Consider the following 20,879-nt stretch of genomic DNA (forward strand, 5'->3'; position numbering starts at 1 on the left):
CTGTTCTTCCATGACAAGAGTGAAAACTGAAGGGTAAAGCAGAAGAAGAATGTGTTAATGAGTCTTATATTGATATAATATGAAGCAGAGGGGTTTTGTTCAGAAACTAAAAACACGACAGGAGGTATCCTTTGATAAGTATCTGGTATCTTTGAGACTCCTCAGTACTGATTGGGATGCACCGTGATTCTGAGGAGATACGTAGGTGAAATTCATCTCCCTTGTGAATGCAGGTGGTTGTGTAAATGACGTTGCATCTGAGCAGTGCTCACCCCGTGACTGGGGGGGCTTGTATGCCTTGCTTGCCATTTCTCAATAAGCTGCTGTGCTTGGGTTTTTTTCTTACTGGAGAATTTGTATTGCTGCAGACCTTAAAAGGAGAAGCAATTCTGTATTAGTAGGGGAATTTTTCCTGACGTGACATTTCCTGACATTTGCTCTGTAAGATGGGGGAGATAGATCGGAAGAATCTCAACAATAGGACTTATGCCTCAGGTTTTGAAAGTCAGTTTATAAGCAATGTGAAAGACATGAAGAAAACAAGCACATGGCCTGCTTCCTCAAGGGCAAAAAGATTTTGATGGTTAAACAAAGAATAAACTAATTTGTTTGAAATTGTCATATCTTCTTGGATTCTGGGGCTTTCGTGGGAATTTTCTGTTTTGCCCTTCAAGAGGTCTGGAGGACTTGTATCCAATTTATTAGTCAGGTAATGCACAGAGACTTGTTTGAGGCATTTAATCATTAAATGCTTCTGTTCTTGGTTATGTTATGAGGAAAAATGGTGGCTCCTCTTGCCCAGAGGGTTGCAGATAACTTGCACTGAACATAAAACGGATGGCGCCGATATAACCACAAGATGTCAGTGTCTTCCTGCTGCCTGATTTTCTCTCCTCTCTCCCTTCAGGACCATTTGTCTTATTTCCATTTTGTTGGTCGGATAATGGGTTTGGCTGTGTTCCATGGACACTATATCAATGGGGGTTTCACAGTTCCCTTTTACAAACAACTTCTGGGGAAGCCCATTCAGCTCTCTGATCTGGAATCTGTTGACCCAGAATTACACAAAAGTTTGGTCTGGATCTTGTAAGTACTGTATTTATCAATTGTCTTGCTGTAGAGAGGATGGGGTAGAGTATGTTGGTAGTAGTGAGATAACGCTTTATAGAAAGTGTTTGCAAAAAAGTTGTAATGGTGGAGTTCTGTACAAAATTATTAATCTACTGTTCTATGTCAAAAAGCTCAAGGTACTTGAGGAAGAGTTCTTATTGCAAACTCTGTTAGCTCCCCTTGCAGAAGAGTAGATACTAAATCATTAAACATTGCATGGGTATGGTAGAATATCACAGTATCAAAATCCAAACTCAGCACAGAGATCTGAGGGGAAGTACAGCCTTGTTCAAAAGAAAACGAACTTTGATTAAAAAGGAAATAAAATGGAAGTAATTTGGGCTTCTGTATGCTTACAGTTCAGAACAACATCCCAACATTCAGTGTACCTTTGGGACTCTTCAGCACTGCTTTGCATTATCTCGATTTGTTTTCTGAAATGCTGTTTTGAATGTTGTATTTAAAGTTACTGATGTTGTTGATGTTCACTGCATGTGATCCCTTCCATGCTTCACACTGATACATGACAGCAGATCAGATTATTGCTGTGTGTATATATATGTGTGTGTGTGGTTTTGTGTATATAAGGTTTTATTCATTATCCTGAGTACTACTAGAATTACAGGGGTGACCCATAACTGATCAGGCTCTTCAACACCGTTAAGCTGTATAGACATTGGTGACTGGCGATATTCCTCTAGTGGTGTGACATGCAAATGGCTAGTTACGAGCTTTATCCTGAAGACTAACTCAAGTGTTCAAATAATAAACAGTCAGCATCATCACTGAGAGTTATCAAAATATCAAAAATACTAGGTTTACCCTCTGTCTTTGCATTGTCAGAGAGAACGACATCACCCCCGTTCTGGACCATACATTTTGTGTGGAACACAACGCTTTTGGGCGGATTTTACAGCATGAACTCAAACCAAATGGTAGGAATATTCCAGTGACAGAAGAGAACAAGAAAGAATATGTCAGGTATTGCAGAACAAAAATATATCCTGCAACTATAGTGGAAAGAAGGTAGTTAACAGATGAAATTTTTTATATGAAATAAGTATTTTGGGGGAAATACCTGAGTCATAAATGACATGAGTGTTTTCACACAATGGAAAGATGAAGCTGTCAATTATACTTAGGTCTTTCTGTTGATGGTGCAATAATTAATTGCTGATGGAAAAAGGAACTGAGAAGCATTTCTTTCATAATACAAAATGTGTGTATTAAAACAAGTTCCTCTGTAAAATGAGCATTTTCCAGCTCTGCTATAAAAAGTCCAGTCCTATCTAGCTCATCATCCCTGACTTTTTCTTTCCTTTCCCCCCAGGTTGTACGTAAACTGGCGATTTATGAGAGGAATAGAGGCACAGTTCCTGGCTCTGCAGAAAGGTTTTAACGAACTAATTCCTCAACATCTCCTTAAGCCTTTCGACCAGAAGGAACTTGAGGTATATGTTTTATCCACGTGGTATATTGTTTTGTAATTTGTTTGATCCACAATCAAGCACAGATTTTAAAGAACAAACAAAAAACAAACCCATGAATCTTATTCCAGTTTACATACCAGAAAGCTGTGTATTTGTTTAACCAAACCCTTTTTGGTTTATTCTAGGCATTCTTTGGGTTAACATTACGGAGAGAGCTACTTAAACAGGGAGAGAACAGGGAGAGACAAATACACCACATTGTCTAACCAAGGACTAATGCTCAAAGCAGGTGGTCTGGGCAGGGAGTCCTGCAAGTCTGAGTAACTGTTGGCAAGACCTAACATGTTATCTACCCCAGAACTTGTTTTCTTCAGTAACTGTTTTCATACATGGCTGTTTCTATATGCACATAGGGCATGGTTTACAGAGACTAAAATAGAAGTGTAAAGCATATAGAAAAGAAATCAATTTGTTTTCTCATTTAATCCTGAGATGCAGAGTGCTACCTCTTAAAATAGTTTGTGTTATAGCAATTTTTCTTCTGTTTTTGCCTTTTCAAAAAAAAGGCAACCTGTGGAATATGGACCGTTTGGGGTATTGGAAGCACTAGCTTCGTGCTAGTTGTTTGTGTGTACTGATTAATCCCATGCAGTTATTTCATTCCATTTGCTAGCTGCTTGAAAAGGCAGATTAAAAATCCATTCAATATTTCAATACTGTCTGCGTCAGAACAGTCACAACTGTCCTAATAATGTAAATGAGTGTAAGTGGGTGCTGTGCCCTGGGAAATTTAGAATATGACGCACATTTTGTTTTGAGCGATAAGGTTTTCTCCATGACATTTATTTGTTGTTGCCAGGGGAGGTTGTTAGATTCACAGCCAGCAGTGACTTCCTTTTACAGTATTTTGCAACCTGGTGTCATCTGGAAAAGAGATTGGAGTAGAATGTCTGGTCTGTGTCAGAGCCTCTCACAAATGGCATCAGAAAACAGATGCAAAGTTTTTGTAGTTTGTTGTGGAACGACAAACCAACAAGGATGTTACCAACAAACTCAACAGGATGCTGTTGTAGTTGGTATTGGCACCTCTAGGACAAACCCGCACCAGGACAGTGATGTTGTGTAGCCCAGCAGACGATGTGCCTTCTTTCAAGTCTGTCCTGTACCCTCATAAAGATACGCTGTGCTTTTCAGGTAGGATAGATTTAACAAAGCAGGTCTTGAATGGTCTTTTGATTCTAGTTTCCTATGAAAATTCTAGTTCTGGTAAGTGTACTCCTTGGCCTCAGTTTCATTGCAGTTTAAATGGAGAGATTTACTGCCTATCCTAAACTGTTTTGGAGTGTTACCGTGCATCAGAAAGGTGACTCCAGCGCGTAAAGAATGCTAGGCTTCGTGAAATAGTTGGGCGTATGTTTTTATAGCTGCAAACCTGAAATGACTCTGAATGTTAAACGTTTTTCTAATCCTTTAACAGCTAATCATAGGAGGCCTGGATAAGATAGACCTGAACGACTGGAAGTCAAACACACGTCTAAAGCACTGCATGGCAGATAGCAATATTGTGAAGTGGTTCTGGCAAGCAGTGGAAACATTTGATGAAGAAAGAAGGGCAAGACTGCTGCAGTTTGTGACGGGTTCGACGCGTGTCCCACTTCAGGGTTTCAAGGCTTTACAAGGTGACTGATGTGGAGGCTGAGTTAATCTGTGGTGGGAGAAAGAGATAAAAATCATGTGGTATTTACTAGCCCCTTGTAGAATATCAGCATATTACTGGATAACCCAAGTACTTACAAACTTCAGATCCCAAGAGCAGTTTTTCATTTGTCAGCAGCTCTGCTGATGGCGAACACTTCAGCCATTGCCAATAGCGATAGAAGCTGGTAAATCTGTCACCATGTAGCACTTTGACTGGTGTCAATATTAGCTCATCAGTCTCCTACAACTCTGTGGACTGATGTTAAAATCATTGCAGGCAAGCGTTCATGTGATTTTAGAGCTGACCAAACAACTTTTTCACATGAAAATTGTATTCCCTTCATTGTTTGGCAGCAAACCATTAGACTCTAAACCAAGTTCCTGACAATTGCAGTTTTTGTCATCAGAAAAGGTGGTGGTGTTCTAGGCTGTTGTGATTCTCCTGATAACGTTCCATCTGTTGCCCTACAGTGGCCTGCTGTTCAAAATTAAAATACATAGTTCTGTTTTACAAGGAAAACCTTCCTGCACTTAAGTCTTTTCATTTTTGAAGGTGCAACTTTGTTAACATAAAGTTTAGCAGCTTTCCAAAATACTGGTCTGCAAATTCATTGTCATGAACAGCCCTATTGCTTCAGCCACCCCTTCATCAGCTGCAAATCTGATCTGCAGATTTAGCCTATGACATACTTATGTTTGCAGCTGGAACTGTGATTTTCTCTCTTGCCTTTTTATATGTAGCAAAATTTGTGTGCATGAGTGATGCTGTGTTGAAGTGCATTAACTAGAATGTCTGTGTGTAAGGTTCTACAGGCGCTGCAGGACCCAGACTGTTTACCATCCATTTAATAGATGCAAACACGGACAACCTTCCAAAAGCCCACACTTGGTAAGATGAAAACATTCTGCATGTCGGTGCTGTTTTCCCTTTGTCTTGGTTTAAAGGAATCATCTCTGTCTGTCCTGGGTATGGATTCACCATGTGATATGCATAGATGACTCCACGTGTGCTCTGCTAGCTTGGAAATAACTGTACTCTGCAGCCAGCAAAATAATCGACTTCTTATAGTTCTGTACTATTTCTGGTTTTCATTTATCCCAGAGTTGATTATTCTGGATAGTGAGAAGTTTATTTCTACATGTTAAGCAAAAGCATTCATCGAGAAATGACTCACAGCAATGAGTTCTCATCCAGGATTACAAAGAATAGTTTTCAGATGTACAATGTAGGAAAAGTGCATTGTTGGTACAGTATAGGCGCAGAACTGAGCTCTTGTACGGAAGTCTCACTCTATCAGAGACAGGAAATAATTTCAGCAGCCACACAGATTGTCTGCCGGCAGAGCAGGGAGTAGGCCTGTCTGATATCTTGCTTTATTTGCAAGTCTCCTGCATCTTCCGCCTGCTTCCTCCTCCTCCTCCCAAACGCTGCTCTATTAAGTCGTGTGTTCCTGCTGCAGAAATACAGCTGTGTGTTATCTTGTCTCCTTTGGCTGCTGAAGGGGCTGAGGCTTTCTTTGATTTTTATAAATTTTATCTGTGTGTAGCTGATCTAGATTTTTTTTTTCCCAATAAATATTTTAGATTCATATACTTCAATGTGTTTTTATTTTACCTCTAGCTTTAACCGGATTGACATTCCGCCTTATGAGTCATATGAGAAGCTTTATGAGAAGCTGTTGACAGCTGTGGAAGAGACATGTGGGTTTGCTGTGGAGTGAAAAAGCAACCAAAGGAAACAGATGCTAGCTCATGGACCACCAAATCAAAAGCTAGAAGAAGCTTGCTGTGAACTTCCTGCTAAGCTGTCTGAAGCATCGGAACTCTAGACAACTTAGAGATGGGGCTGTTTCCCTTCCGCCGCTGGTGGATGAGGGTGGGGGTAGGGGCTTTTGTTGGTGGTTTCCAACTCTATTTTCTCCCCTTTGTTACAATAACCCCTTCCCTCTTCTTCCATCCCCCATAAAATGAAATGCAGCCAAGTTCGGCATTTGGCTTTGGTTACACAGGATATTCTGCTAGATTTGTAACACATATTGTGATAGGGTCAGTGACCTGTGGGTTTTTTTTAATAGGAGAATCAAAGTGTAATTAAGAATGAGCTTAATTTGCTGAGGACTTGCAACTGGTAGGTGTACCTGGTTAGTCTGTCTTAAATCAAGCTTGAGCCCTTGTAGAGTCTGGCGGGTGCAGAGTGTCTTGACTGGCACTAGAATTTGCATTGCACATTTTAAACACCTGTTTAAAAAGTAAACTTCTAGCAGAAAATACCTCCATATGAACACTTAACTGAAAGGTAAAGAAATCCAAGTTCTGCCTTAGCAGGAAGCTCCCAGTGGAAGCTGTGGCTCACCTTGAGAAAAGTGAAGGAATCTGGGACAGCTTAAATGGTATTGTATGATTTCTTTTTGGTTGTCCTGGCTGAAATCTAATTGTTTTGCACATGAAAACAATTATTTCCTCCTGCAGAATTACTTTCCATAGTTCATTCAGATGTGAGTACCTTGCAGAGAAGCCTTGTGAGGAGGAGACAGAGGATAAAAATCTATTCAATCCTAAAGCTGTGATTTCTGTGCCACACTGTTTTACCCGAGATGTGTTTGTGTGACTTCAAATGCTAAGACTCACATGGAAATGGCTGAAAGCTAAGTTAACAGAGCAGACTTCTGTTCTGAAGTTTTTGGCCTTGGGAAAGGTTTATTTGGAGGTTGAGGTACAAGGATAACTATATAGTGAGTACATTTTAAACGTTATGGAAAGCTATTGGAAGAATTTATGTTCTGTTCTGTAGGGATGAAAATTTCTCCAGAGAGCCATATAAGGCTGTTTTTTCAAATATCTGAAACTAATATTAAAAGGTTTGCTCTCTAACACATTGCTAAAATGACTTCCCAGGGGAAACAAAAGCAAATCAAATACCTGAATCACTAACATTTTTTCCAGTTTGCACACCAAGATGAGACAGTATTTTAGCAAATAACACGGCTTCAGAAAGACCCAGTTATCTATCAAACATGTCTAAACTTAAGTAAAGCAGACTTGCTTGTATAGGATTTTTTTTTTTCTTTGGCAAGCCTGGTTTTTAGAGAAGATTCATTACTGAAACATTTAACAGATGTTACGTTTATGGAATAGTGCATTGAAATTCAGCTGTGGGTAAGAGATCGTTCTTAGAAGATGTCTACTGGAATACTTCTATTTTGTCTTTTTTTAATTGAATTTGATAATAGCTTTAAACTGTGATAGGACAGAAAGTAGACACTTGTCAAAACCCTAGCATCTTCCTCTGTTTTGTTTGTGGTTTTCTTTTTTTCCATTGACCATAATTCTTGTGATTTGTTGTTGGAAGTAAGGATTGCATTGGAGGTGTAAACCTGTACCCTATTGTGAGATTTGCACGGGGTGGCTAAAGGTGCTCACCCTGCAAGACTGTACAGGAGAGGCGTATTTAGACCCATGTTCTGTAGGAATCTTTTGGCACTTGGGGACCAGTTCCTGCAGTACTGGTTGTTGGGACGTAAATGAAACTACGTGACTCTCTTGCAGAAAAGAGGGGAAATGCAACTGTCGGCAGACAAGCATCTGTACAGTCTTGGGCTGAGTAGCAGAATTCCCACAGCCCTGGCTTTTCAAAATGGCTGTGAAGTCGTACCTGTTCATAGAGTGTATTTAATCCTTTCAGTACGTTTGAATGTGCAATAAACCAGTCAGATAGGAAAAATGCAAAATGGATTATTGCCCAAAAGCTTTGCATGCAGTCTCATGTGGATTTTTCACTAAAAGAGTTTAAAAAAAGATACTAAAGCCCACCACTAACAGAAATCCTATCACGTAAGCTCTACATGCAGCACAACTGGCTCGGTAAAAACCAAGCGAGGTGAAGGTCAAGGCCCTTGATTTGGAAATCTATAGGTCAAGTAGCTTTATGTCAATGACACAGTTGACATATGATAGTTCCTAATGTCTTTGCTAGGTCAGTGTTTTATTGAATGCACAAAATAAGAATAGACAAGGATTGTTGTTTTGAAAAGTCCGTCTGTTTTTGCTGTATTTAAAAGCCCTTGTCAAGGTACCTCCTCCATGCTGACAGTAATGAGAATAGGGCGCTGTCTTTTTAATTATTTCAGTTCTCTTTTAAAACAGCTTCGCCACCTCTCCCATCGTGTTGTCTTTGCAATTTTGTGCCACTTCAGTGACGATGAAGACATTTTTTTTCTATTGTTCCGTACATGCATTTGAGGCAGGCCTTAAAGCTGGTTGAGTGGATGGAGGAAAATAAAGTGAGGCAGGATGGGTTTTAAGCGATGGCTTGTTCTTCCTGTGGCTGGTTTCGAGGCCGGGGAAGGATGAAATGCAAATGGGAGTTTGCCTGGCTTGAGCCATTGACTCTCTGAGGTCTCGGGAGCTGTTCGGATAACCTCAGCTGTCTGAATTTGTATGTTCATTCCCACTTGGTCTGCCAGCACTTGAACTGGTTGTTACTTCTCAAACTTGCCCAAAGAATAACATCAAGTCTGGTGTTCATTTTGTCATTACACGTTCCACCTTGTACACGGATACTCTGGGATCTGACCAGAAGGAAATACAAGGTACAGTGTGTCTTTTGTTCCTGTCCTAAAGGCAAACCTAAAAGCTGGTCCATTGGCACAGACCTTCAGTGCTTGCCCTGATACTGCTCATCAGCCTATACTATATGCTCAGGGATGTAGGAAACCACCACTTTGCTCGTGTTTTAAATCGGGAAGAAACGAGACTGTTTTATGAATGTTAGCGTTAACTTGGGCATTATGTTAGACAAGACCCTGCTTCAAAAAGGCTGCTCGAAGCTCCAGGTGGTGAAATCAGCATTTGCTCAGCAGTATGTACTTAGTTCAAGTCGAGGTGGTTATGAAATCCAACAGATTTTGTAAATTAGTGATCCAGCCACTGGGCCCTCTGGAGCCAGTGCCCAGGTTCAGGGCTGTGTGGCACAGCAAGTTTCCAGAAACACAGTATGGATCTGTTTTTAATTTGTTAATTTTTTGTTCCTCAACCACTTTATAATGTATTTTTTTAATTTATTATTTTGTAATGTCATGTTTAAGTATTGCTGCTATCCTTGTTATTCTTCCCACTGTTTTTATTGCAGATTTATTTTGTGAAAGTTGTACACTAATGTTTCATTTTATGTCTAAATCAAAGTATTTAAAGAAATACTAGTTCTATTTAATGTGGTTATGGAACCAGCTGGAATAAACAGTGATTGTATAGTAGGCTGGACCCAGGAGGTCATGTTCATTTTTGTTACATATGCAATAAACTCACAACTTTAAACTCTTGGTATCCACTGTTTTGTTTGTTAAAATATTTATGGAAGTCACAGAAAAATTGATACACTCATAATTAAAGAGTTGGGGTGGTGCTGTGCTTAGCTGGAGATGGGGTGGGGGATAAAGGCAGAGTGAAAAGGCAGCAACAAAAGGAAAGTATTGCTGTTAATTGAAAATGGTGTAGCATTACAAAACAATGAGTGAGGCGAAAAAAAAAATCCAGTTTGTTTGACAGAGGCAGAGTTCCGTGTGATGAAGCTGTCCTGCTGTTAGCACTGGTCTCTCATGATTATCGAGCATCAGTGTTTGCTCACAGAAGTGGCTCACGCTGCTCTGAGTACCAGCACCTCTGCGGTGGGACTGTGGCTGTGGTAGCCAACTCGCGCCAAGGTATGGAAATGCAGCTGATTTAACAGATTTATATGAACTGCCCAGAGAAAATGCCTCCTTTTCAGGTACAGCACTTCATTCATTCTTTGACTGATTAATTAACCAGCCTTTATCTCTTTCCCTTCGTATTATTTGTCCTGTTATTTTTCCAAACCTTCAGTTTTCAGGAAGGAAATTATAATCCCCCCTCTTAATGAGACTTGGAGAAAGCATCATTAATGCTGATGAATCTCTGCTTTCCTGTTTGGATTTTTTTTCTAATTAGTAGTGTTTTGCAAGTGGAGAAAGATGGGTACGACTTTGAGGATGGTGCTGGTAGTGACCATTCACTGCTTGGTATCGGTGTCGGCTGCAGCAGAGCCTGCCCTCTAAAGCTGAAAGCTGGGATGTCTTTAATCTGTGCGTATTTTGTTTTTTCAAAAAAAAAAAAAAAGCGGGGGGGGGACACTATTCAATAATGTTTTTTATTCTTTGAGTAACTTAACAATATGATCAAATGCACTAATATATAATGAGCAAATGACTGGGGAGCTGGTTTTGCCCTCCCCCTCATTTCAGCCAGCAGCGGGGACTGAACAATTTTTGCCTGATGATTTGGAGCAAGAAATGCTGTCAGTCCTTCAGTGCTCTGTCAAACACTGCTCCTGCTTTGTGTTTTCTTTAATAAATAATTTTTGGGAAGTATTCCTGATTTCTGGTACACTTTTGGTATGTGCACACAGCTAATAGGAGGATTCCTGTAGCCTGCTCCAGTGGATGTGGTATGCTGAAGAGGGGTTGCTGTAGGACTTCTGCACTATGTGAACTTTTTGAAAACATGATAAAAAAATCAATAGTTCTCCTAGGAAATCTTACAGAGCTCAAGGAATTGACTGTCTCTTTTATGGAAGCTTGGCAAGTCAATTAAATTCCTCAAGTTAAATTTTCCATTCTCTGCCTCTTTCTGCAGGATGTACAAAACCAGACTGTGAGCAGGAGCACTGACCTCATAGTGACAATTTCTTTTCTGATTTACGATGATGCTCCTGTGTCCTGGGCACTCTGCCTGCTGGGGGAAGGACAGCCCCTGCCCACTCGTATGCACTTTAAAAAGGCACAGCGGAATGGGCTTTAACTCACAAGGAAACATCTTTATATTTTCTGTTGGAACTTTAGTTTGATGCCCAGCTAAACCCTCCCTTTTGCTTCCCCTTTCAGCCTTTCTTCACGTGTTCTTAGAGTAAAACTAAACCCCCAATGCTTTGCCAATAAATGATCACAGACAAAATCCTTTCAGGTGTGGTGGGGAATGGCGGGCAGGAGGAGGGGGTGCCGCCTCTCTTTCTGATCTTGCTAGTTTGAAACAAGATCAACCCTAAATTTATAATGCCCTTCTGCAGTCTCACAACTACTTGCTGGATGGATGACACGATGCCCACCTCTCCTGCCGACCCTCCCAGCCTTGGCCAGAGCATTACTGTGTTACTTACAGCCCTCTGGAGAGCAAGAGCCCCTGACACGGGACCAGGACCCTGCTGTCTTGCACAAACACGCAATAAAAGAAAATCTGCCTGGCGAGCTCACGGTTGGATGTAAGACAATGAGTAGGAGGTTAAGCCTCAGCAGGTTGAGAAGGACAGACGTTTTCTCGCACCACAACCTGGCTGTTACGGCCTGCAGAAGAGGGGTGTTTCAGGGGCAGGTAAGAGTGGCGTTGCAGCCGGCTGCCGGAGCGTCATGCCAAGTTTGCTGATCTCTGTCGCGGATTCAGAAGCAGTTGGCACCTGGAGCCAAGGTCAGGCTGCGGCTGAAAACCGCTGAGCCACAGCGGTCCCTGTGCAGGGGGCGGGGGGAGGAATGTTCCTGGAGGGCTGGGGAAACCCCGGTGGTGGTGTTTGGCCAGGTTTTAGGAGAAGACCTATGAGAGAAACCTTCTGGATATGGTGATGAGGCAGAAAAGAAGTAAGCAAGGTGAATCTTGCTGGTCCAGCCTGGTCTCTTCCACAGAGGTAACCTTGGTCAGAGGGCTGAGGTACATTTAATCTTCCTGGGCTGACAAAGCATTTGGTCTGGGAGATTTTGAAATTAAATTTAAATGGATGCTGATCAAATGAGCCTGCCTGCCTCCTTTGATTCCAGTCTTGGACATGGGCAGGAGCATTTCTGGCCCTCACTGACCCCAAGGGGAGGTGGCCGGTGGTGCCTGGCTTGGGCAGCTTTTCCTGGGTGTGCCAAGGACGTGTGAGACTGATGCTGTGTGTTTGGTACGGACCTGTATTGGGGGCAGGGGGGCTGCCACGTCTGCACGATGCAGATCTGGGCTGGATGCTCTGAGGGGTAGATCTCCTTGGTCTGGCTCTGCAGGAGGGGAGTGAGCGACTGTCCTTTCTCCGAAGGGACTGGTCCCTGCTGCCTGCCATGGGCTGCATTTACTGTCACCATGTGCCTGTGCTGTCCTTTGACACAGCCCCGTGTTTGGGCTTTGGGAGGGCCAGGGCTGACCCCCTGCAGCATCGGCTTCTGCAGCCACGGATGGGCTGGGCCCTGAGCCCACCCCTGCCTGGGAGAGCCGCTGGCCAGGAGGGAAATGCAACCTCTTGGGTGGCTCCATGTCACTCGCTTCACCTCCACGAGCATCAATGGCTGTGGGGGGGACAGGGTGGGGTTCCCCAGCACCCACATGCAGTGGTCAGAGCAGGGACCCTTTGTGCTGCGGCTCCTTATGCCTTTGCTTTCTGGTGGAAATCCAAAGGGAGCTTCCCCTCCTTCCCAGGCTCTGAAGTTTTACCCCCCTTTTGCAGAATGGGGGAGATGTTGGTGGCACGTGGGCAGTGTGGGAATGTGGTCCGTGGGAGCCCTCAGCAAACAGCTCATCTCAGATTTGGCTGAAATGATCTGGAAAAGTGGTTTCCAGAGGACTTGCAGTGGGAGCCCAGAGCCCTGATTCCCTCTGGGAAATTGTTTTTCAGACTAATTTGGCAATAAACTAGTTTTCAGTGGAGCTCCTAGATAAAAATTTACACTGCGAGAAAGACGTTTAGCATAAGGCTCAGGGCGAGTTCAGTGATCAGAGCCACCCCACTGCAGGGGAGCTGACTTTTATCCTTTTATTTATTACTGTACTCAATATCTCTTACTGGCCTTACACAGGCAGCAGCAGTACCGTGTTCCCCAGCAGAAGGGCTTAACCTGATGGCACAGCGGTGGGAAACGTAGGCACCCAGCTCTCCCAGGGAGCACCCATCCTCACCAGAGCCCCCCCGGGAGCCAGGCAATGGCCCGGGTGGGAGGACACGTGGGGCCAGGCAGCCTCCCAGCAGCCTGGTGCCAGCTCCACAGGTACTTGCTGTAATTCTTGGAGAGCAGCATGTAGAGGAAGGGGTTAAGGGTTTCTGTAGGCCGGGCAGGTCACAAGGAAGAGATGAAGGTGGTGCCACCTCGGTCCCCCTGCTTGTACCAAGAGATGCTGAAGAGCTGTCATAGCCAGAAGGGCGGGAAGCAGGCCCAGTGCCAAAGATCATATACAGGACCTTCTGCTTGGGACATTGGGTGTTTCCTTGGTGCTGAGAACAGGAGCCCATTGGCACCCCCAGTAGGTCCTAGCCAGCCTGGTGTGCGAGCAGCAGATGATGATGTCTGGGTTGAGGATGCAGGTGTTGAAGAGGACAGTGATTGGTCACCCCATCACGGTGACTGGTGTGCAGGTCAGTGAGGATCACAGTGGGGAGGGTGAGGAGGAAGGCCACCAGCCCCACCAGGCAGGTGACCGACCGCTGGTGGTCACTCAACCTGCGCAGGGTGTCCAGAGGCCTGGTGACGGCCAGGTAGCGCTCGGTGCTCATGATGGTGAGGATGAAGATGCTGGCGTGCATGGTGAGGAGGTTGAGGCTGAAGAGGATCCTGCAGCCCAAGTCTCCAAAGTACCAGTCCCACACGAGGTACGTGCAGACCATGCAGAGGATGGTGGGTAAGTGCAGGGGATGGGCCAGGGCCAAGGTGACGTGTACACGTACACGGAGCTGGTGCACCTCGTCGGGACGGTGGTGACCACTGATGTGTAGATGTTTCGCACCGCCCCAACTGCACACATGGTGGCCAGGGTGCAGCTGAGCAAAGAGGTGACCAAGAGGTCAGTGGTGCTTTCAGAAGAGGTGTTGGGCTGGGTGGTGGCATTTTTGGGGTGGCAGGGCACTGAGATGCACGTGTTTGGCTCCATCCTCGCTTGCCAAGAGCTGCCCCAGGAGCTCTTCTGAAGGAAATCCCGAGCTGCAGAAGGGGAGCTGCTGGCTGAGCTGTCCCGGCGGTGGGGCAGCAGTGGGATGGGGCAGCAGCTCTCTGCTCCAGTGAGTGCCACTCTCCCCGGCACTGCCTGGAAAAGCCATTTGCCTTCCCCACACACAGCAAGGTGGGGGACCAGCCTAAGAGGAGGTGGGATTTGTCCCTCTGCCCTCACAGCGGCGATGCCAGGACACCCCAGCCCTTCCCACTGCCCCTGGGCACCTGCCCCACTCCTTCCATAACATGCATTGCTGCAGACATATAATTTTCTATGAGATTTGTTTTTAATTACTGTGCTTTTTTTATTTTTCCCCATCTCCCAGGTCTCTCCAACTCTGTGGTGCTGATTCAACCTCAGGCTGGGATGCTTTGGGGGAATGGGATGTGGCCCAGCCCTCACCCTCCTTGGGGGGGTCCCCTAACCAGGTATCATAGGAGAAATTAACATTCTCAAAAATTCACAGTGGTGTCTAGTCCCTAAAGCTGCTCTGTCCCGTGGCTGGGCAGGGTGGGGACCAGGGTTCCTGGATTTTGAGAGTGTTTTCGGGATGGCAACCAGCCCCCACTGGTCTGGTGCCAGAAAGGAGGCAGTTCAAGGGTCCCAGGAAAGCGAGAAGAGTCATCCATGGACCAACTTGGGTCCTTATGAGTAACCTGGGGGAAACAGAAAGCTCCTGGTTTCACCCATGCTTGAGGCCTGGATTAGCAACGCTGGTGATGGGGGAAATAAACCTGCCCTGGTCTGCAGGCAGTGAGGGTGCAGAGAGCCCCACAGCTCCGGTCTAGAGCCGCTTTGCACCCCAAAACTACAACTTAACGCCTGTAAAGGCAGCAGAGCCCTTGGGGGGGGATCATCCTGAGGTCTGGCCCCCAGCACGTGCGGGTTGCCGGGGCTGGGCCGGGCCATGTGCCCGTATTCCCCTTCCAGCAGCTGAACCACCGCAGCAGGATTGCTCATCTGCACCCCGTGGGGGACCCACACCCCCCCTCCATGGCAGAACACCCCTATAGAGCACCTGCACCCCCCCTCCATGGCAGAACACCCCCATAGAGCACCTGCAACCCCCCTCCATGGCAGAACACCCCCATAGAGCACCTGCACCCCCCCTCCATGGCAGAACACCCCTATAGAGCACCTGCAACCCCCCTCCATGGCAGAACACCCCTATAGAGCACCCACACCCCCCCTCCATGGCAGAACACCCCTATAGAGCACCTGCAACCCCCCTCCATGGCAGAACACCCCTATAGAGCACCTGCACCCCCCCTCCATGGCAGAACACCCCCATAGAGCACCTGCAACCCCCCTCCATGGCAGAACACCCCCATAGAGCACCTGCAACCCCCCTCCATGGCAGAACACCCCTATAGAGCACCTGCAACCCCCCTCCATGGCAGAACACCCCCATGGAGCACCTGCACCCCATGGGGGACCTGTCGTCCCCCCCCATGACAGAGCACCCCCATGGAGCAACTGCACCCCATGGGGGACCTATGCCCTCCACCATGGCCGAGCACCCCCACAGAGCACCTGCACCCCGTGGAGGACCTGCCGTCCCCCCCCATGACAGAACACCCCCACAGGGGTGCTGCACCCTGCAGGGGACGTGCCCCCCTCCCCCCATAGCAAACACGGACACCCCCCCCCCCCTAGGAAACACGTGCAGCCCTCGGCCCGCCCCCAGCACACCGAACGCCCGGAAGGGGGCGGGGCGGGGCCGCCTGGAGGACCGCCCCTCCCCGCCTCTATGGTAGGTTTGTCGAGACGGGACCGCTCGGGCCGCCCGTCTCTCCCTCGCCGCTCTCCGCTCCCCGCCGCTCCTCTCTATGGTGCGGGGCGGTGCGGTCACGTGGCGCGGGCAGGCCGGAAGCAGCCGGGCAGCGGCGGTTAAATGAAGCGGGGCCGGAGGGGTGGCGCGGGGGTGGCCGGGCCCGGTGAGTGCTGTCTGGGGGCCTTTCTCCCCCTCCGCGGCGGGCTTGGTGTGGTCTGTGCGTCCTGGGCGGGGCGGGGGAGAGCGGCGGTAACCGGGCGACGGGGGAAGGGCTGGCCCCGGGCGCGGGGTTCATGCCGGGGCTCCCCGCTTCGTCCCTCGGGCCTCGCCGGCTCCCTTGGTGGGGGGGTCGGTCGCTGCTCTCGGCTGGGGTCCTTCCCCCCCTCCCCCTTCCCTTCAGGGCCGGTCCCTTTTCCCCCCCTTCCCCTCAGGGCCGCGTTTCCCCGCCCCGATCCTTTCTCCCCCTCCCCGGGGCCGGCCCCGCTCCCTCCTCCCCCCGGGGTGAGTGGCTGGTCCCGGTGAGGCCCTCACCTCCCTCCCGGCTCTGAGTTCCTGCTGAAGTCCCATGTGTGCCCCCCGGTAGGGAGGTGAAGAGGTTGGGGGGTACCCAGGTACAATTTTCTGGTGCTGCTCTCCGTGGACTCTTCACCGGCTCGTTTCAGGTACCCTGGGCTGTGTGTTTATACTGGGGAAGAAAAATAGCGTCGGCTCCGGAGCTGGTGGCGAAAGGCAGAGATAAGCTTGTTCTTCTCTTATGACCCCCGTCTTGTTGTGGAAACACTTGGTGCCTTTGGGACATCTTGACATTTCAGGCATCTGCTGTGGGAGCTGCTGCAAAAAAGACCCAAAGCACAGCTGCCCTCAGAGTTGAGGGATCTGTGCAAGAGAGACTCCTTCTCTTCCTCCTCCTTCTCTTCCCCCCTCTCTCTATTGATTTGAGTGCTAGCTCAGCTTGGTGGGAGAGAGCGAATGCTGGAAGCACTAATGTACACAGCATTTATCTAACGGAGGTGCCTGATGGGTGTTTCTGCCTCTGAAGCTGCACTCATTCCCCCAAACGGGTGGAGGAAGGTCAGGGTTTCACCGAAGTATTGTGAGGCTGAAGAGCTGTAGCTAACTCCAGCGTGCGTGTGAAGAGAGGAGCGTGAGCTCACCCGGGCAGCGCTCCCGCACACTGGTTTGGGATGGGCGAAATGTAGGTCAGCTTAAAAAGTCGCTGTCGTCTTGTGGATCTGCTGGCTTTGCAGCTGTGCTCGCTGGAACCCTGGCATGGCCGATGGGCAGATAACGGCCGCTTGCACCTGCAAGTCTGGCCCAGGAAGTTTTTCTTTTCATCTCACCTTTGCTTTATGACCTGAAGTGGTGTCTTCAAATGTCTTCTAATACCTTACCTTAGAGTCTCATGGAAAAATACCAGAAACATAGTTTCCCTATAAATAAGTTTAGTTGTCGATATTTCTTTTCAGCTTCTTACTGCTCATCAAGCGAAGTTCATTTTCTTACATGAAGTGTTACGGTTCAGTCACTGGTTTGAGACCTCTGATGCTTTAAAAAAAAGCTGATGTTGCTGCTGTGCACTTTTACTTCCATTATTGAGGTGTAATGCTGAGGGACTATAACTCAGCTGTCTGTGTGCTTTTCACAGCATCTTTTCTTGTGTTTCTTTTCCAGCTTACTGACAGCCACACAGAACAGCAGACTCATCTAGCTGTATTTCAGGCAGCAATCCTAAAAGCAGTAGCTAATTGCCTCGGTGGTTGAAAGGCATGGGCGGCCTTAGTGCTAAGACCTACGAGCGCACCCCTGCATCTCTATTTGGTCTCTGGTGGTTGGCTTCTCTTTCTTACAACTTCTGCTATTTCAAGCAACATACTTTGGAGCTGTTGCAGGTTTCTAGTGGTAGTGATGGAGGAGAAGGCAGGTGTCCTCCATCAGGCTGATAGGCTGAGCTTTGCATGCTCAGTTATAGAGCAGGCTCCTCCCCTTTCCAGAGAGGATGCCATAAGAGCTTTTTCCCTCCAGTGACCTCTTTGGAAAGTGAGGGGGGATATTTGAGACCCATCACTCTGCATACCCACATCTTGAGCAGGTTCTGGTATGTCCCTGTACAGGTACTGGGCCATAGGAGCGTGCAGCCCAAACTGTATGGCAGAACACATTTTCTTTAGGACTAGTAGAATTCTCAGGACAGCTTTTAATTATGGAACGGTGGGATTTACGGCTTTAATCTGAGCTTTTCATTTCTAGGACGAATGCTGTGCGAAAATTCCACTGCCTTACATCAGGCCTTTTGATATTGTAAACATCTTAATAGATTTCATGTGCTGGGTGTCTGCATGGTGTGACTAGATGTTAATAAACAGTCATCTTGACAGGAGTTTGTGCCTGAAATACCAAGACTTGGGAAAGGACTCAGACCCACTTCCTGAAGAAGATCTGTAGAGGCATTCAGCCCACTTGGTAGTGCTGCATTTTGGTAACGAGCCTTCTTCCATCTCTTTTTCTTTCCTTCCTAGGATGTTTTCCTGTCAGCCTGGCTGCAGGCATACTTCTCGGGCAACTGTGTAAGTCAGGGCATGAATAACAGTTCCTGGAAGAGCAGTTGGGGCGGGCTTTACTGATGATAAGGTACATTCAGGTTTCCAGCAGGGTGCTGGCAGCCTGTTCCTGGGCTTGTGTTTCAGAAGCTGCCTTGGAAGTCCAAATTCCTGGGTAGACCAGTGCTTTGTCTGCCTGAGAATGCAGTGGGCGTTACTGCCGCCGGCGAGCTACGACCGCTGGCAGTGTGGCTGTGCTTTCAAATTGAACACAAATCGCTTAAAAAGTCCTGTGGCAAAAATAGGTGGAGCGAGCACACAACTCCGGCAACTTTGGTGTAGCTGGAGAGAGGCAGGAAGCGTATCTCGGGGGCCAGGAGCTGATTAGCAAGCCTGAATTGTCGCACAAACCCAAGTGTGAGAGATGTGGAGCCCTTTGGGTGTGTTTTAGTGCCTGCTGGAAGAAGCTCCCATTCATTAATTTGGAATGGGTGTCTTATTTGTATTTATTTCTTTTTAAAGTCATTGTGAGTGGTTTACTGTGTCATAATGCTGGCAGCTCGGCGCAGCGATGGGCGTCGGGACTTGCCACCGGCTGCATTTTTTTCAGGACAGTCAGAACTGCGCCACTAATTCGTCCCGTCAGAAGCTTGGGGTTTTTTGCACGTGGATTTGGTCTGGAGATATTTTAAGTCTCCATTTAAATTATTGAGTTCAGACATCTTAACTACTTAAAGGAGAGGCACTAGTAGTCTCCAAAGTCTGTGTGTGCACTAAAATAATAGTGTTGTGTATTGCCTGCCTCGGTCGATGGGTGGGGTTTTCAAGCTGCTACGTGTAACTTCAGTTGCTCTCAGTAGGATCTGTTCCTGGTGGAGTAGGTGCCTTTTTTTAATACAGTGAGCAGTGGAAGGCGTGAAACATGCCACTGAGTTGGACACTAGCTATCTTCCAGTAGGAGCCCAGGAGATAAGGTTATCTGGGTACTGATGTGGTTGTTCCGGTGTTTGAAATGGAGCTAAAGCTAAATAATGTGCTGATCAGCATTAGTCTGGCGAGAAGTAGAGTAGTTTTGTTTTAAGCAGGTTACTGGGTCGGGAAGGTCTGGGGAAATAGGGGAGGGATAGGCAGGGAGAACAGGAAAAAAGAAAAAGGCCACTTAGCAGTGTCCCGGTGGCTTGAATAAGTTATTCTTGCCAAAGCACCGAGATGTGAGATAACAAGGAGTGTTTTACTGAGCTGGGATAATCTTGTTCTCAGCAGCCTTCATGTCACTTTTATAGAATTTGAGGTTTATTTTGGAATATCTCAGGAGTGATGTTTTTCCTCTGGGTCGGTGCTTAAGAGCTTGTGGTGATTTTTAAATTCATAATGATCCTTGAGAAAGCTTAATTTCTGGGACTAGAAATCATGTTTCTGCTGAATGATGCCCTTCTCCTAATTACCAGCGTTGCTGTGGTTCCTTCCCCATGTTTGTGAGAGGAACTGTCAGTGGAAAAAGCATTGGGCTTTGGGCAAAGATTTCAACATGGGGCAACTGCTACCCCGAGTCACGATGCCTTCTCATGTTTCTGACCCAGGTTGGGGAAAATTTAAATGAAGCATGACTTCCTCGCTGGCTTTGAGGGAGCCCGACTGCTTTGCTGATGCCGATGGTGCCTGGCTGCTCACGGGGTGACTTTTGGAGGCTGTCGTCCTCACTCGTAACGAGGAGCAAAGTTGATGAGCTGAAATAAATCTGGGAGTGTACGTAGGTGTCAGGGTGACCTGAAATGTTTTCAGTTGGCTTCTGCGGACAAGTGCTGGATTGCTCGCACTCGGTCTGCTTACCTCTGTAAGGAGGCCAAGCTACTGTTTGCATTATTTAGATAAACACTTGGACAAGATCTGTAGAGGCATCATGTGATATTACTCCGTAGTATAAGGTGATGAGGATTTGTACAAGCTAGAATCTTTGCTTGGAGAATATAAGGATGGAAAATGGCCTCAAGTAATATATTTTGTCTAAAGCACTTCTCACACAAGGCTCCTGTACTGCTTTGTCAATACTGACATGCTCTTACCAAGCTGGTGACGCTCTTACTGCTGTTTTTCGATTGGAAAAAGGAAGACAGCAGTTGGGTTTTTGCAGCCTTTGCAAAACCAGAGTTAGGAACAGATTTACGCTTCTACTTCCAAACACCATCCCAAAGATGTGATGCATTTTTATATTAGATGGAGGAGGGGAGGGAAACCTCTCCCTGATGCTTCTTGCAGATCATTTTTGCTTGAAGGTACCTGCAGGCCAGTAGCGGAAGGAGCGCTTACCCACATCCCCGTGGCAAGTACAAAATGTTGTTGGCTAAACGTGTTACCGTGGGATAGCAGAGCGAAACG

The 20,879-nt window shown here is 46.8% G+C and overlaps 2 protein-coding genes and 1 pseudogene across 6 annotated transcripts in view; 2 read left to right on the forward strand and 1 right to left on the reverse strand.

Moving 5' to 3' along the window:
* Positions 1-9,551, forward strand: part of SMURF1 (SMAD specific E3 ubiquitin protein ligase 1) — a 47,174-nt gene extending 37,623 nt beyond the window's left edge. For 2 of the 4 annotated variants that reach the window (XM_074840445.1, XM_074840447.1), the window contains exons 13-18: positions 908-1,086; positions 1,954-2,091; positions 2,441-2,561; positions 4,018-4,219; positions 5,043-5,127; positions 5,860-9,551. In XM_074840445.1, coding sequence (XP_074696546.1) covers positions 908-1,086; positions 1,954-2,091; positions 2,441-2,561; positions 4,018-4,219; positions 5,043-5,127; positions 5,860-5,959 — 825 coding nt within the window. In that variant the 3' untranslated portion in view covers positions 5,960-9,551. The remainder of the gene's footprint in view (positions 1-907; positions 1,087-1,953; positions 2,092-2,440; positions 2,562-4,017; positions 4,220-5,042; positions 5,128-5,859) is intronic. The other 2 variants (XM_074840446.1, XM_074840448.1) reach the window with 1 other exon arrangement.
* A 3,351-nt stretch (positions 9,552-12,902) lies between these two features.
* On the reverse strand, positions 12,903-14,132 carry LOC141930068 (urotensin-2 receptor-like; annotated as a pseudogene).
* Positions 14,133-15,993: 1,861 nt separating this feature from the next.
* The window catches only part of RNF216 (ring finger protein 216), an 81,331-nt gene continuing 76,445 nt past the window's right edge, over positions 15,994-20,879 (forward strand). Inside the window, exon 1 of one of the 2 annotated variants that reach the window (XM_074840733.1) lies at positions 15,994-16,129. The gene's annotated coding sequence lies outside the window, so the exon portion shown is untranslated. Of the gene's footprint in view, positions 16,130-16,569; positions 16,629-20,879 lie in introns of those variants that run through there. The other variant, XM_074840734.1, reaches the window with a different exon arrangement.

Source organism: Strix aluco, chromosome 15 (assembly GCF_031877795.1).
Source record: "Strix aluco isolate bStrAlu1 chromosome 15, bStrAlu1.hap1, whole genome shotgun sequence".
NCBI lineage: Eukaryota > Metazoa > Chordata > Aves > Strigiformes > Strigidae > Strix > Strix aluco.